Below are 13,917 nucleotides of genomic sequence, written 5' to 3' on the forward strand. Positions count from 1 at the left end.
GTTAAGGGGGGATTGGGGGGGTCTACTGATTTGGGTAAGGGAGGGGAGAGTGTGGGAAAGGATGGACTGCTAGCCAGCACTAGTATTTCATCTCAAAGTCTTCAGAGTAATTACGGCCTTTCATCTGAAGACTGGGAAATTTATAAAACTTGCTACCTTAACAAAAAAAAGAAAGTCAGGAAGGACCGGACAAGCCGGAGGGAGGGTGAGGTAAGGGGGCAGAGTAGTGAGGAATATGTGGAGGTACCAGAGTGGGGAACATTTGAGGGGAAGGCCTCCAGGGTTGTGATGGAGGGGACAGAGGCTGGTGTTAGTATGATGGATATGCTAAATGGAGGTGAGGAGAATGTATGTGAGGTGGGAGTGAATGTGGAGGAGGTTAAGGGAGGAGGAGGGAAAAGTACAGGGAATGCTGTGGAATATGTGGTGTCACAAGTAGGCAGAACTTGGCTAGAACCCATCCAGGAGGAAGACCTTGAGGAAGATGAAGAAAGAGATGAGGAGCTTCAGGAAGCAGAAGACACTGATGCTGCCACAGTGGACAGTTGGCAGTGCATGGCGGCATATGTAGCCAGAATATGGCTGCAGACTTTACAGGAAGATGGACCTGAGGAAAATGAAGAAGCTGATGTGGTATTCCAGCAGGCAGAAGATGCTGATGCTACCACACTGGTCAGGTTTCAGTGTATGGTGGCATCTGAAGACAGATCACAGCTACTGACTATACCAGAAGAAGGACCTGAGGAAGAGGACGAGACTGAAGTGATGAAGACAGATAAAACAAAAGAAGATGCTGATGCTGCCGAGAAGATCTACAGTGAAGAAGAAGTATCATTCCATGTGAATGCCGAAGATCTTTCTGAAGATGATACTGAGAAGAGCCAGAAGAAGAAGAAGAAGATGAAGTGGTGCTTCTTCTGCTGTCCCCTGCCTTTCAGAAGAAGTAGCAAGAGGCAGTAATTATAAGGTTGTGAATTCAGGTTTACAAATGACTTAAAGCAGTAATATAACTGCATTATTGACACCTTCACAATGCACTGTAATGCATCCATAAATATATTATAGACATGGGTATAAATATTGAAGAAAAAAAAGCATAACACATTATAGCCATGTTTATTATGGATTAATGGCCGATATAATGTATTATGAAGATATTTATTGTGTATATATAGATCAGAGCATTCATAATGCATTATCAAGATAGCTATAATGTGTTATGCCTTTGTATAAGTATTTACAGCCGTGTTTTTAATACTTTTATAAATGATTTATAAGGCATTAATTGGGTATTTATTTATTTATTTATTAGTTATATGACTGCTTTAAGTAAAGTGTTTATTTTCTTTTTCTTAGAATACCCGTGTTAGAGCCCTGCATTGGGACTGGGATCCCGCGGGACCCAACGGAAAGAGATACTGTTTAAGTGTTAATGTAGATATAAGATACGACAGGATAAGATATGCTAAGTTAAAATATAAGATAGGCTAAGACGAAATATATTAATATAAGCTAAGTTGAAATATAATAAGATAAGATAGGTTAAGTTATATGATAAGATAGGCTAAGTTAAAATATAATAAGATAGGTTAAGTTAAGATATGACAAGATAGGCTAAGATAAAATATGATAGGCTAAGTTAACATATGATAAGATAGGCTATTTTAAGATAAGAGATTTGCAATAAAACATATTTACTTTTCAAACTGTGTCTTTGTCATCTTTTCAGTGTTGTGTCTGTCTTTGTTTGATAATTTTGAATCGTTAATTTATATCTGAGACTCTCCTAAATGTCACTAAGTAAAGACGGAGGAATGGGAGGAAGGTACGGTTAAGTATAAATGATAAAGTATCAAAATCACAGTGCTACCTTATTTTGACGCAGAGAAAGTAATTTCAGTGTTACTACCACATATGAGTTAATGGCTGCAAATGTTGGTGTTACAAGTGCCGGTAAATAACGCGGCGTAAGTTTAACTCCGGTGTGTTTCTGAAAAACGCACCGCCTTCTGCCTGCTGTCATTCGGCGAACGTGTAGGAGGCTATTCTGGTAACAGGTAAAGTTGTCATTTAACGTAATGCTAACGTGCATTACCAGTTAGTAAGTGTTTTACTATATCACACACCTTACTCACTTTATAGTTGTAGTCTGGTGCACTCTGTATCCATGCTAACTAGCTAGCTAATGTTAACATGACGCAGTACAGTCTTCCAGCTTGGGGATTCCCACCCCTGTCCGCGGCCAGTATTCCACAGGGGGTTTGCAGAGGTGTTGGTTGCAAATGCAAACGATCCCTTCATGTTCATGTGTTGTGTTCTAATGTGTAAATAAAAGATAACTATCAAATTCAATGTTTATGTCCTATTATACTAGATAAGACTGTAAAATAGTTTGCCCTGCATATGGATGCCATGCAGTCAGAGTATGATCAAGACAGGGTGTGAGTGTGGAAAAAAGACAAATGTAACAGTATTTGAGGGAAGAGTGTGAAGGAGGGAAATGTAGGGAGAAGGAGGTTCCTCGGAGCTCCGAGATGTGTTTGGCTGTAATAAATCTGGAATATAGCTATATGACATAGTTTTTGATAACACCAGCATTTATTTTTTAGGTTTGTCGAGCTCCATCAAAACAATTAGAACGAGTCCATTATGTAACTGGAACCCCTCTCACATGTAAACACAGTGACACGCTACAGCGTTGGTTTGTTGTCTGAGGCTATGATACTGACCACAAACACATTCTCAAATTTCACTGCACCAATCATAGCATACGCAGGCAGAAAAATTATAGCAAAAAACATTCAACATTAGAGTCTAAAACCGTCTGTAATGTCTGTGTTTATCCAGTGGACCATAAATTAAAATAAGCTTTCCTATTTCAGTTTTTTTCAGATGTTATAAAGTAGTAAATAAAGAATCATATTAATTAAACCATGTATTACTGACTATCAGACAACTTCAACAAGTTACCAAATGGATGCAAAATCAAAGATATTCATTTGCGCCTGGCACTAACCATGTATTCCTTCACAGTACTAAGCCATAGAAAGGGCCCCAATGAAACCCCTGCATTCCTGCATCGCAGATACTCTAATCTCAGCATTTATAAGATTATATTTGTACTACCTGCCAATTTTTATATTAGGTGAGACTAAAAATTGAGAAATATCTATATGCAGAAGTAGTTTTTCCTGATAAGAAGGATAATATCAAGACTGTCAGCATTTACAAATCGAATTATGACATATCTGAGTAGCCCAGACTGTCCGGAAAACAAAGCCGTACAGCATATGTGGCTGACTAATGTACATACAGTGTAATAAGCTGATAATCAAATGGATAGAAAAACGCTCAATAATGGACAGGATTCAAAGTGTAAATTAGGTGCATCATGTGGAAGAGAAGTTAGGTGGCGTTGGGATGCATTGTGAGTTTCATCTGGTAGCTAGAAGGGAACAAACAGGGCTTGGGGGGGGGGGGACTTCTCCGGGGGCTACATCGCTCTACCTTTTTTTAAAATTATTTATTAAAAAAAATAAAAAATCTTTTCTTCTTACACTATAATGGCAGGTTTAGGACTAATACAGTACAGTCATAACCAGTGTCAGGGATTCTATGCATTGCTACACAGAGACAAGTCCAGATATTGAGCCCAAGGCTAAAATTGTGGTTTACTTACAAGTGCACTTTGCTGGGCAGTGGGGGTGTTTGTCCTTCTCTGCTCACATTTTCCCCTCTTATCCTGTCTTCTCCTCCGCAGCCCTTCCTCCTTCTCTCTGTTGCTCCTATATTCCCTCCCCTCCAGTCATCTATGTTCTCCTTCCTCTGCGGTCTCTCCTCTTCTCCCATTCTTCAGTTATACTGTCTTCTCCGCTCTCCCTGTATCCCTCCTGTCTTCTGGTCCTGTCGTCTTTTCTCCAGTCATCCCCTGCTTCTCAGTCATCTCTGCATCTTTTCTCTCATTTGTTTGCTTATTCTTTGATTGTTTGTGTTATTCGTTAACCCACCACCCCATGCTGGATGAGTCTTGATGTTTTTTGAAGTTTTTTTAAAGTTAGGCTTCTTCCTTTGTTTTTGTGCCATATCTTCTGCCCTCTTCTGGTTGCGGAAGTGCATGACACGGGTGGAAAATAGGGTTTATTACAACACACACATCAAAACCAAAAGGATCAGGATGGATCTAAAATAAACAGCAAATGACCAGGAATGAACTAAATGATGGAATAAACACAACTGGAGAACTATATACATACATACAGCATACAGCTATAATGAACCATGAAACAACAGAAGCAGAACAGGCACTTAAATACACAGCTAACAAGACACAATGCAGGACAGTGAGAATCATAACCAATAACAAGGACTGAGGGCAATCCAGGAACAGGTGTTACAGTTAAACAGCACTGGTGAAATCAAAGTGACCTTTCAGCCACATGGTCAGCTCTGCATCGCCCTCTGCTGTTTGCATTAGAAGCTGCTTGAAATTCCCACTCTCCTTACCAACACCTCGAAAAGCCAGGCCTTGCCGTGCCAAGTACTTAACTTCAGAAGATTTTTCCTCACTTGCTGCTGCTCTTTCCAGCTCATCTGAAGGTTGAATATTAACAGGATTGATCTTCTGAATCCATGTCATCAGTGCTAATCTGTGGCACTGCCTGTCTTTATGTGCACTGAATTTCCCCAGTGCCTTTTCCAGTTTCACATGCCAGTCTTCACAAGAGCTGAATGTGTCTTTCATGCCAGTTTAGACATTTGTGTTACAAATTATTTTGCACAGTAGAAACAAAGAACCCCCCTTAAGATGAGGGGGGGCTGTAAGGGAGCCCAGTGTGATCTTTAAACCATTTCTCCTGAAAGCAGGGTCTCCTGTTTGATAGACGTGACATTTACATTTGGCTGATTTGGTGAAGGTCCAAGCTCCTCCCCCCTCCTCCCTAATACACCTTCATCTTCACCTGCCTGTCTGCTCTCTCTCTCTCTCTCTCTCTCTGCCATTGACTCACACTCAGTCTCCCTGATTAAATGCTGTATCTGAAATACACACCACAGGCCAAACTAAGAAGCATATTAAACTAACATCAGGATCAGGTCATTATTCACTCTTAACCATCAATATTTGCTCCTTTTCTCACTCCCCTCCATGTCGCCTGCATTCTCTGCCATCAGCAGCCTCTTGCTGTCTCTCCCACTGTTGCCTCACACCTCTGGGACCCGGGTTCGAGTCTCCGCCTGGGTCACATGTGTGTGGCGTTTGCATGTTCTCCCCATGTTGTCGTGAGGTTTCCTCCGGGTACTCTGGTATCCCCCCACAGTCCAAAAACATGCTGAGGCTAACTGGAGTTGCTAAATTGCCCGTAGGTGTGCGTGTGAGAGTGAATGGTGTATGAGTGTGCCCTGCGATGGGCTGGCCCCCCATCCTGGGTTGTTCCCTGCCTCATGCCCATTGCTTCCGGGGTAGGCTCCGGACCGCCTGTGACCCAGTAGGATAAGTGGTTTGGGAAATGGATGGATGGATGGGATGATTTTCTGCACACTTGGATTATTTATTTGCCCCCCTTGTCTTTTGTACATCTTACTTTGAAAAAACCCCCCTCCAATGGGCTCACCACCCATGGGAGGGGCCATAGGGGTCGGGTGCGAAGTGATCTGGGCGGCGGCCAAAGGCGGGGACCTTGGCGGTCCGATCCTCGGCTGCAGAAGCTAGCTCTAGGGACATGGAATGTCACCTCTCTGATGGGGAAAGAGCCTGAGCTGGTGCGCGAGGTTGTGAAGTTCCGGCTAGATATAGTCGGACTCACCTCGACGCACGGCTTGGGCTCTGGAACCAGTCTCCTTGAGGGGGGTTGGACCCTTTTCCACTCTGGAGTTGCCCGCGGGGAGAGGCGCCGAGCGGGCGTGGGCATACTTATTGCCCCCAGGCTAGGTGCCTGTACATTGGGGTTTACCGCAGTGGACGAGAGGGTAGCCTCCCTCCGCCTTCGGGTGGGGGGACGGGTCCTGACTGTTGTTTGCGCTTATGCGCCAAACAGCAGTTCGGAATACCCACCCTTTTTGGAGTCCTTGGAAGGGGTGTTGGAGAGCGCTCCTCCTGGGGACTCCCTTGTTCTGCTGGGGGACTTCAATGCTCACGTGGGCAGCGACAGTGAGTCCTGGAGGGGCGTGATTGGGAGGAACGGCCCCCCCCGATCTGAACCCGAGCGGTGTTTTGTTATTGGACTTCTGTGCTCGTCACGGACTGTCCATAATGAACACCATGTTCAAGCATAAGGGTGTCCATATGTGCACTTGGCACCAGGACACCCTAGGCCGCAGTTCGATGATCGACTTTGTAGTCGTGTCGTCGGACTTGCGGCCGCATGTTTTGGACACTCGGGTGAAGAGAGGGGCGGAGCTGTCAACCGATCACTACCTGGTGGTGGGTTGGCTCCGCTGGTGGCGGAGGAAGCCGGCCAGGCCTGGCAGGCCCAAGCGTATAGTGAGGGTCTGCTGGGAACGTCTGGCGGAATCCCCTGTCAGGGAGAGTTTCAACTCCTACCTCCAGCAGAACTTCTCCCATATCCCGGGGGAGGCGGGGGACATTGAGTCCGAATGGGCCATGTTCCGTGCCTCCATTGTGGAGGCGGCTGACCGGAGCTGCGGCCGCAAGGTGGTCGGTGCCTGTCGCGGCGGTAATCCCCGAACCCGCTGGTGGACACCGGTGGTAAGGGATGCCGTCAAGCTGAAGAAGGAGTCTTATCGGGCCTTTCTGGCCTGTGGGACTCCAGACGCAGCTGACGGCTACCGGCAGGCCAAGCGGAATGCGGCTTTGGCGGTCGCTGAGGCAAAAACTCGGGTGTGGGAGGAGTTTGGTGAGGCCATGGAGAACGACTTCCGGACGGCTTCGAGGAGATTCTGGTCCACCATCCGGCGGCTCCGGGCGGGAAAGCGGTGCAGCATCAACACTATTTATGGTGGGGATGGTGCGCTGCTGACCTCAGCTCGGGACGTTTTGGGTCGGTGGAGGGAGTACTTCGAAGACCTCCTCAATCCCACCGACACGCCTTCCAATATGGAAGCAGAGTGTGGGGACTTGGGGGTGGACTCGCCTATCTCGGGGGTGGAGGTCGCTGTGGTGGTCAAAAAGCTCCTCGGTGGCCGGGCCCCGGGGGTGGACGAGATTCGCCCAGAGTTCCTCAAGGCTCTGGATGCTGCGGGGCTGTCCTGGTTGACACGCATCTGCAGCATCGCGTGGACATCGGGGGCAGTACCTCTGGACTGGCAGACCGGGGTGGTGGTCCCCCTCTTTAAGAAGGGGGACCGGAGGGTGTGCTCCAACTACAGGGGGATCACACTCCTCAGCCTCCCTGGTAAGGTCTATTCGGGGGTCCTGGAAAGGAGGGTCCGCCGGATTGTCGAACCTCGGATTCAGGAGGAGCAGTGTGGTTTTCGCCCTGGCCGTGGAACAGTGGACCAGCTCTATACTCTCAGCAGGGTTCTGGAGGGTTCATGGGAGTTTGCCCGACCAGTCTACATGTGTTTTGTGGACTTGGAAAAGGCATTCGACCGTGTCCCTCGTGGGGTCCTGTGGGGAGTGCTCCGGGAGTATGGGGTACCGGGCTCCCTTTTAAGGGCGGTTCGGTCCCTGTATGACCGGTGCCAGAGTTTGGTCCGCATGGGCGGCAATAAGTCGGACTCGTTTCCGGTGAGGGTTGGACTCCGTCAGGGCTGCCCTTTGTCACCGATTCTGTTCATAGTTTTTATGGACAGAATTTCTAGGTGCAGCCAGGGCGTTGAGGGCGTCCGGTTCGGTGACCTCAGGATTAGGTCTCTGCTTTTTGCGGATGATGTGGTTCTGTTGGCCTCATCGAGCCGTGACCTTCAGCTCTCGCTGGAGCAGTTCGCAGCCGAGTGCGAAGCGGCTGGGATGAGAATCAGCACCTCCAAATCCGAGACCATGGTTCTCAGCCGGAAAAGGGTAGAGTGCTCTCTCCGGGTTGGGGATGGGGTTCTCCCCCAAGTGAAGGAGTTTAAGTATCTCGGGATCTTGTTCACGAGTGGGGGAACGATGGAGCGGGAGATTGACAGGCGGATCGGTGCGGCGTCGGCAGTCATGCGGGCGCTGCATCGGTCTGTCATGGTGAAGAGAGAGCTGAGCCAAAAGGCGAAGCTCTCGATTTACCAGTCGATCTACGTTCCTACCCTCACCTATGGTCATGAGCTTTGGGTAGTGACCGAAAGAACGAGATCGCGGGTACAAGCGGCCGAAATGAGTTTCCTCCGCAGGGTGGCTGGGCTCTCCCTTAGAGATAGGGTGAGGAGCTCAGTCATTCGGGAGGGACTCAGAGTAGAGCCGCTGCTCCTCCGCATCGAGAGGAGCCAGATGAGGTGGCTCGGGCATCTGATCAGGATGCCTCCGGGACGCCTCCCTGGGGAGGTATTCCGGGCATGTCCCACTGGGAGGAGGCCCCGGGGAAGACCCAGGACACGCTGGAGAGACTATGTCTCTCGGGTGGCCTGGGAACGCCTCGGGGTCCCCCCAGAGGAGCTAGACGAAGTGGCCGGGGAGAGGGAAGTCTGGGTCTCCCTGCTGAGGCTGCTGCCCCCGCGACCCGACTCCGGATTAAGCGGGAGATGATGGATGGATGGATACTTTGAAAAACTTTCATGTTACGTCTTAAAATATTTGTGTAACTAAAAACTATGGTCAAGTTATATTACCATTCTTTAAAGTTTTTAATGTGTATTTGCATTTAATGTGTAAATGCAGCTTACTGGTTGCTATTAAATGTAATTAAATAATCATGTACACCTTCTTTAAAATAACAAGACTATATCCTAAATTCTTACACCCTTGCCTGATTCCACAGTTCCTACCCCCCACTTATGTGGCCCCCCTCCCACCCTTCCATGGCTTGTGAGATAAGGAAAGCACACTTCCCAACCTTTGGTTGTGCGCTTGTGCGCATGCTTGGGGTTTTGCTGTGTGTGTGTGTGTGTGTGTGTGTGTGCGTGTGTGTGTGTGTGTGTGTGTGTGTGTAGGTTGTTCATCTTGCGTCCAAAGTTAAGGTTATATTTTATACTACTTTAAAATAACACATTTTTGTTTGACTGTTTAACAAACACATCTAAAGTTTTTATACATTTAAACATTAACAAAAGCTGTTAATGTCTTTTCTTTAAAATTTACAAGTCTATTTTGTGTGGTTTTTCACAATAAGACTCATGAACGACTAAGTTAGTATGTTTTGGGGTCTGTATACACATCGCAGTCCTATACTTTCACAGACCTAAAGTTAAACTCTAAAGCCCCTGACCACTGGTGTGTGTGTGTGTGCTTGTGCACGTGCACATGAGCATGAATATACATTTACTGAAAAAACATATTTATTAAAATAACTAAGACCTTATTCTTTAAAGTTTTTAATGTGTATTTGCAGCATGGTGCTAAATGCAGCTTACTGGTTCCTATTAAATATAATTAAATAATCATGTACACCTTCTTTAAAATAACAAGACTATATCCTAAATTCTTACACCCCTGCCTGATTCCACAGTTCCTACCCCACACTTATGTGGCCCCCTCCCACTCTTCCATGACTTGTGAGATAAGAAAAGCAGACTTCTGCCTGCCTGGTCGATCATTTCTAGCCGTTCAAATACTCAAATCCTGTTGCCTAAATGTCTTATATCCCACTCATATTAATTTAAAATTTCGCTATAACAAAACAATCCTTATACATTTTAATAAAAAACGTGAACTATATATGTTTGGTGTTTTTTTGATTGAGCAAAACTCTTTTAGTGTTTTTGTGTGCGTGTCCGATACAACTGTAGTTTGTATCAACTTTTTTTTTTAGTTTGACCTCCGGGGTGTGTGTTTCTCCGCATGCGCGTGAATAAACATTTACTGAAAAACGTATCTATTAAAATAACTAAGACTTTATTCTGTCAAAGTTTTTAAAAATGTGTTTTGATGCATGTCACTAAATGCTGCTTAATAGTACCTAACCGGGGGTGCTCCCCCAGAGACAGTTGCTAGTCCATTTATTCTTTTAAAGACTACTGATTCCAATTTGGTGCCATATGCTTTTATCTTGTAGGCCGTAGGATAGCTCCATTTCTACCAGCTATAGGCCATGGTACGTCTGGGCTATTATGCTTAAATTCTTTATTAATTAGCGTTGGCTATGTGCTTTATAACACTGCTGATTCAGGTCTCTTGTAGATTTTCTCTTGACCGGTCAGCGCAGTCTCTCTCTTGTACATAGAAAAAAAACAGAGAATACCTATTATTAGAATGTTATTTTTAATTTAATTTAATTAATTAGCGTTTTTATCACACGAATAAAAGAAATAATATACTCACCGGGTAAGGCCTGGATGAACCTCTTTGGCTGGCAGGAAGGGTAAGACCTCGAAGATGCTTGTGCCTCTACCCTAGGAGGAAAAGGCACCCCCGCTCGCCGTAATATCAACCAGGTGCAGTCATATCGTTTCTCTATTAACCCATATCTGTACTGTCATGTATGAAAAACAGGATTTACCCAACTTGATGTATGGCCCGAGTCATTAGAGATGACCTTCAAAAGTATGGCTCCATACGCTGATGTAATACAACGCTTGCGTGTCTTTACTAGATTATTTAATTGCTATTAACCAGGTGCACTCATATCGTGTCTCTATTAACCCATATCTGTACTTGTGCGAGGTCATATATGAAAAACAAAACTTCAAACAGATTTTATATATGGCCCAAGTTGTTAGAGACGGCCTTCAAAAGTGTGGCCCCATACGCTGATGTAATACAAACGCTTGCGTGAAGAAGAAACACACATACACTGTCAAAACTACCGCCAAGCGTTTTTATTGGACGACAGACCCTCCGCCTCCTCCTCTCATTCTTTGCTCCAACTTTATCATTTTCTCCCAGAGTCTCAGGCTCTCAGAGTTTCTCTCAGACTCGCGCAGCGGCACGGCTCTCAGCTCTCCGGCATCAGACTCGCGCAATGGCACGGCTCTCAGCTCTCCGGCATCGCTCTCTCCGAGGATTATCCAAAACCGTGGGGACCTTAGCGCAGTACCGCACCAGACACAGCGTTCTAAGTCCTTTGGTGATTCTCCAAAGCCTGGGACCTTACCACGGTTCCGTAACACCAGACACGCCGTACGCTCACGCTCCATCAGGTAACCCACCCCCGCTCAGCCCCGGCGGTGCCCGACAAAATAATTACTTATTAAAATAACACACACACTCATAAGCACTCTCCTCAATATAGCACTCTCCTCAATATAATTTAAAAATAAAATAATAATTAAATAATAATTTAAAATAAATAAATAATGTATAATAATAAAAAATAATAATCTAAAATAATAAATAAATAAATAAATAAATCCAACTCCCGTGACCTCACATCGTACCACCACAACCAAGCCCCGCCTACACAAGCCCCACCCACAAGTGACCTTTTGACCCGACCTGTCAATTTGATGGAAGCGGTATTACTCCTCTCTCTTCTGCGGCCTGTGTTTTCTATTTTTCATCAAAGTTCACCATAGCTCAAAATGTGTTTTGATGAATGAGAATGTGTTTCAAGTTTTGCAAAAAGGGTGACTGAGATCTGCAAATTGTATCTAATTAGGTGAGCATGGTTTAAAGTTTTGCCAAAGTGATTGTTTCAATACATGGCTTTTGGCAATTGGCATGCAGTTTTGTTCCCAAAATGATTTCTAATATTTCAGCAATTCAGAAAAACTGTAAAATATTTCACTTATCTAAACAATATTTATCCCAAAGTGCTACAAAGGCTTTTATTCAGCACAAACACAGCATCAATAATCTGAGATCATTTTGAATGTGATTATTCTATTTTTTTGTTAAAATCAACTTTAAACATACACTTTTCGAAACATATTTTCAGTGGTGCTGACAAATTGTAAAACATCACATTATAAACATTTCTAGCCAAGACGTTTGAGCTCTGAAGCTTATAGACATTGGGGCTGGCTACACAAAGGTGAATGAGATATTCAAAGAATTGTGTGAGGTTTGATTACTAAAGTGTTACAACTTTGAAGTGACTTTGGAGTCACCAGACCTTTGCATACTGTCAATGGCCCATCAGTCTGGAATGTCTGTCACTGCTCCTCACACCAATCAGTTTGGAAAGGCAGTGGGAATTTTACAGTTTTTTTCAATTGCTAAGACAGATACTGCAATACTGAAGTTGGTTTCTCAAAACTCTTCACCACAACATTAGCTCATGTGAGCTAAACTGTTAAGCATTTTGCTTTGCTGTCATACAAAATGCAATCAATAAAGTCTTCAAAATTTATTCTTCAATTAATTTATCAGAGGCCATTTTGCACATAAGTACATACTGACCCTAAAACTGCTAGTAAAACAGTCAAAACTGAAATATATCATTTTACTAAATTACTATCAAGACCCTTTCTAAAATAGATTGTAAAAAACACATAAAATAAACAAATTATGTAAATTCACACAAGATCAAACAATGAATACTGTATGCCAAGATATTTCTCCAGAGCAATGCCAAGGATGGATCATGTATGTGAAGAGACAGAGTAGAATCTATGGTACTGTCTTAGCAAATGAAAAAAAACTGTAAGAAAACACACAATACTAGCCTTTTCACAGTTTATAACATGTAACAGATTAAACTTTGAAGTATAAAATGTGCAATCACATTATATTACAGGAATAATACAATACAATAAATGAATATTAGAACAACAAAATAGTTAGCTATTAGTTGCTGAGCTATTACAGTTCTCCTCAAATGAGCTTGATGGGCTGAATGGCCTCCTCTCGTTTATACATTTCTTATGTTTTTATGTTTTTATATAAATTGTCACTCCTGATCAGGACGCCAAGCTTCAAAACAGTTGTGGGTTATGCTGAAAAGCCAGGTCTGTGCCTGGAACCCAACTAGTTTAAATGAACTAGAAATTCTGCAAAGAAGAGTGGTCAAATATTCAGCCAGAATTATGCCAGAGGCTTGCTAATGGCTACCAAAAGATTCTGGTTGATACCTGTTGTATGTAAACTTGTGACCACAACTAAAATGTGTTTTTGTAAAGAAAGCGCCATCTCATGGTAACAAGTGCAAGTGAATAGATGGGCGGGTTTAGACGATAATTTAGGCTCACCCCCATAAGGAGGGGGGTCAGTCCCTTTGGCTGGCTTTTGGCAGGCAACCGGCAGGCAGCCGGTTGGGAGGGGAAAATTCAAGCGGCTACATCTGTACCTGCGAGATGCCCAACGGGGATAAACTGATCTGGCTCTTTGACTACGATGAGGAGGAACTGCACATGTTTCAGATCGCCGTAGACGGCACAGACCCCGCGAAAGACGACCCGCATCTACTGAGTTCCTCTGAAGATGAATGGGGAAACTTGAAGTCTATCAGCGTCCCGATGATGAAAGCGACCACCAACCCTGACAATCGGGGGAACATCTACAATATGGCCATGCAGTTTAAAAATCCTGACGAAGGTAATGATCGGAGGACCTTTATAAAGTGGGACGCGACCGGGGAGCTGGGGGACAGAATGCTGAATATATGTCAGCGGCCGAAATGCGACTGTTTTGGGCTGAGAATACCGTTCGTGACTTGGATGCGGATGTTTGAAGAAAAGGGGGATTTCTTCCATTCGCTGTTCAAGGATAGTCGGGGGCGTAAGGAGATGCAAGCGTTGAAAAAACTTGTAATGTAATATCCATGTCTGGGGTGAGCAAAAGATCGGAATGCTAGCAATGGGGAAGAACGGACAACCATTATCAAGTAGTGTAACATTTTACAGATGTTATACCAAATGTATGCATTTATCAAATGTGTTGTTCTTAATCTAACTTGAACATAGTTGTACATTGTTTATTTTTCAAACATGTTGCACAAATTATATAAATTT

General features: G+C 44.5%; 3 protein-coding genes across 7 annotated transcripts in view; 2 read left to right on the forward strand and 1 right to left on the reverse strand.

Moving 5' to 3' along the window:
* The window catches only part of LOC125721613 (uncharacterized), a 267,609-nt gene that overhangs the window by 239,304 nt on the left and 14,388 nt on the right, over positions 1 to 13,917 (forward strand). The gene's annotated exons all lie outside the window — the stretch shown is intronic.
* Positions 1 to 13,917, reverse strand: part of LOC125721587 (NACHT, LRR and PYD domains-containing protein 12-like) — a 340,829-nt gene that overhangs the window by 176,774 nt on the left and 150,138 nt on the right. The window lies entirely within an intron of this gene.
* Positions 86 to 13,917, forward strand: part of LOC125721612 (uncharacterized) — a 41,526-nt gene continuing 27,694 nt past the window's right edge. Inside the window, exon 1 of the mRNA XM_048997589.1 lies at positions 86 to 1,638. Within this exon, the coding sequence (XP_048853546.1) occupies positions 289 to 960 (672 nt within the window). The 5' untranslated portion in view covers positions 86 to 288 and the 3' untranslated portion in view covers positions 961 to 1,638. The remainder of the gene's footprint in view (positions 1,639 to 13,917) is intronic.

This window comes from Brienomyrus brachyistius, unplaced genomic scaffold, assembly GCF_023856365.1.
Source record: "Brienomyrus brachyistius isolate T26 unplaced genomic scaffold, BBRACH_0.4 scaffold34, whole genome shotgun sequence".
NCBI classification, from domain to species: domain Eukaryota; kingdom Metazoa; phylum Chordata; class Actinopteri; order Osteoglossiformes; family Mormyridae; genus Brienomyrus; species Brienomyrus brachyistius.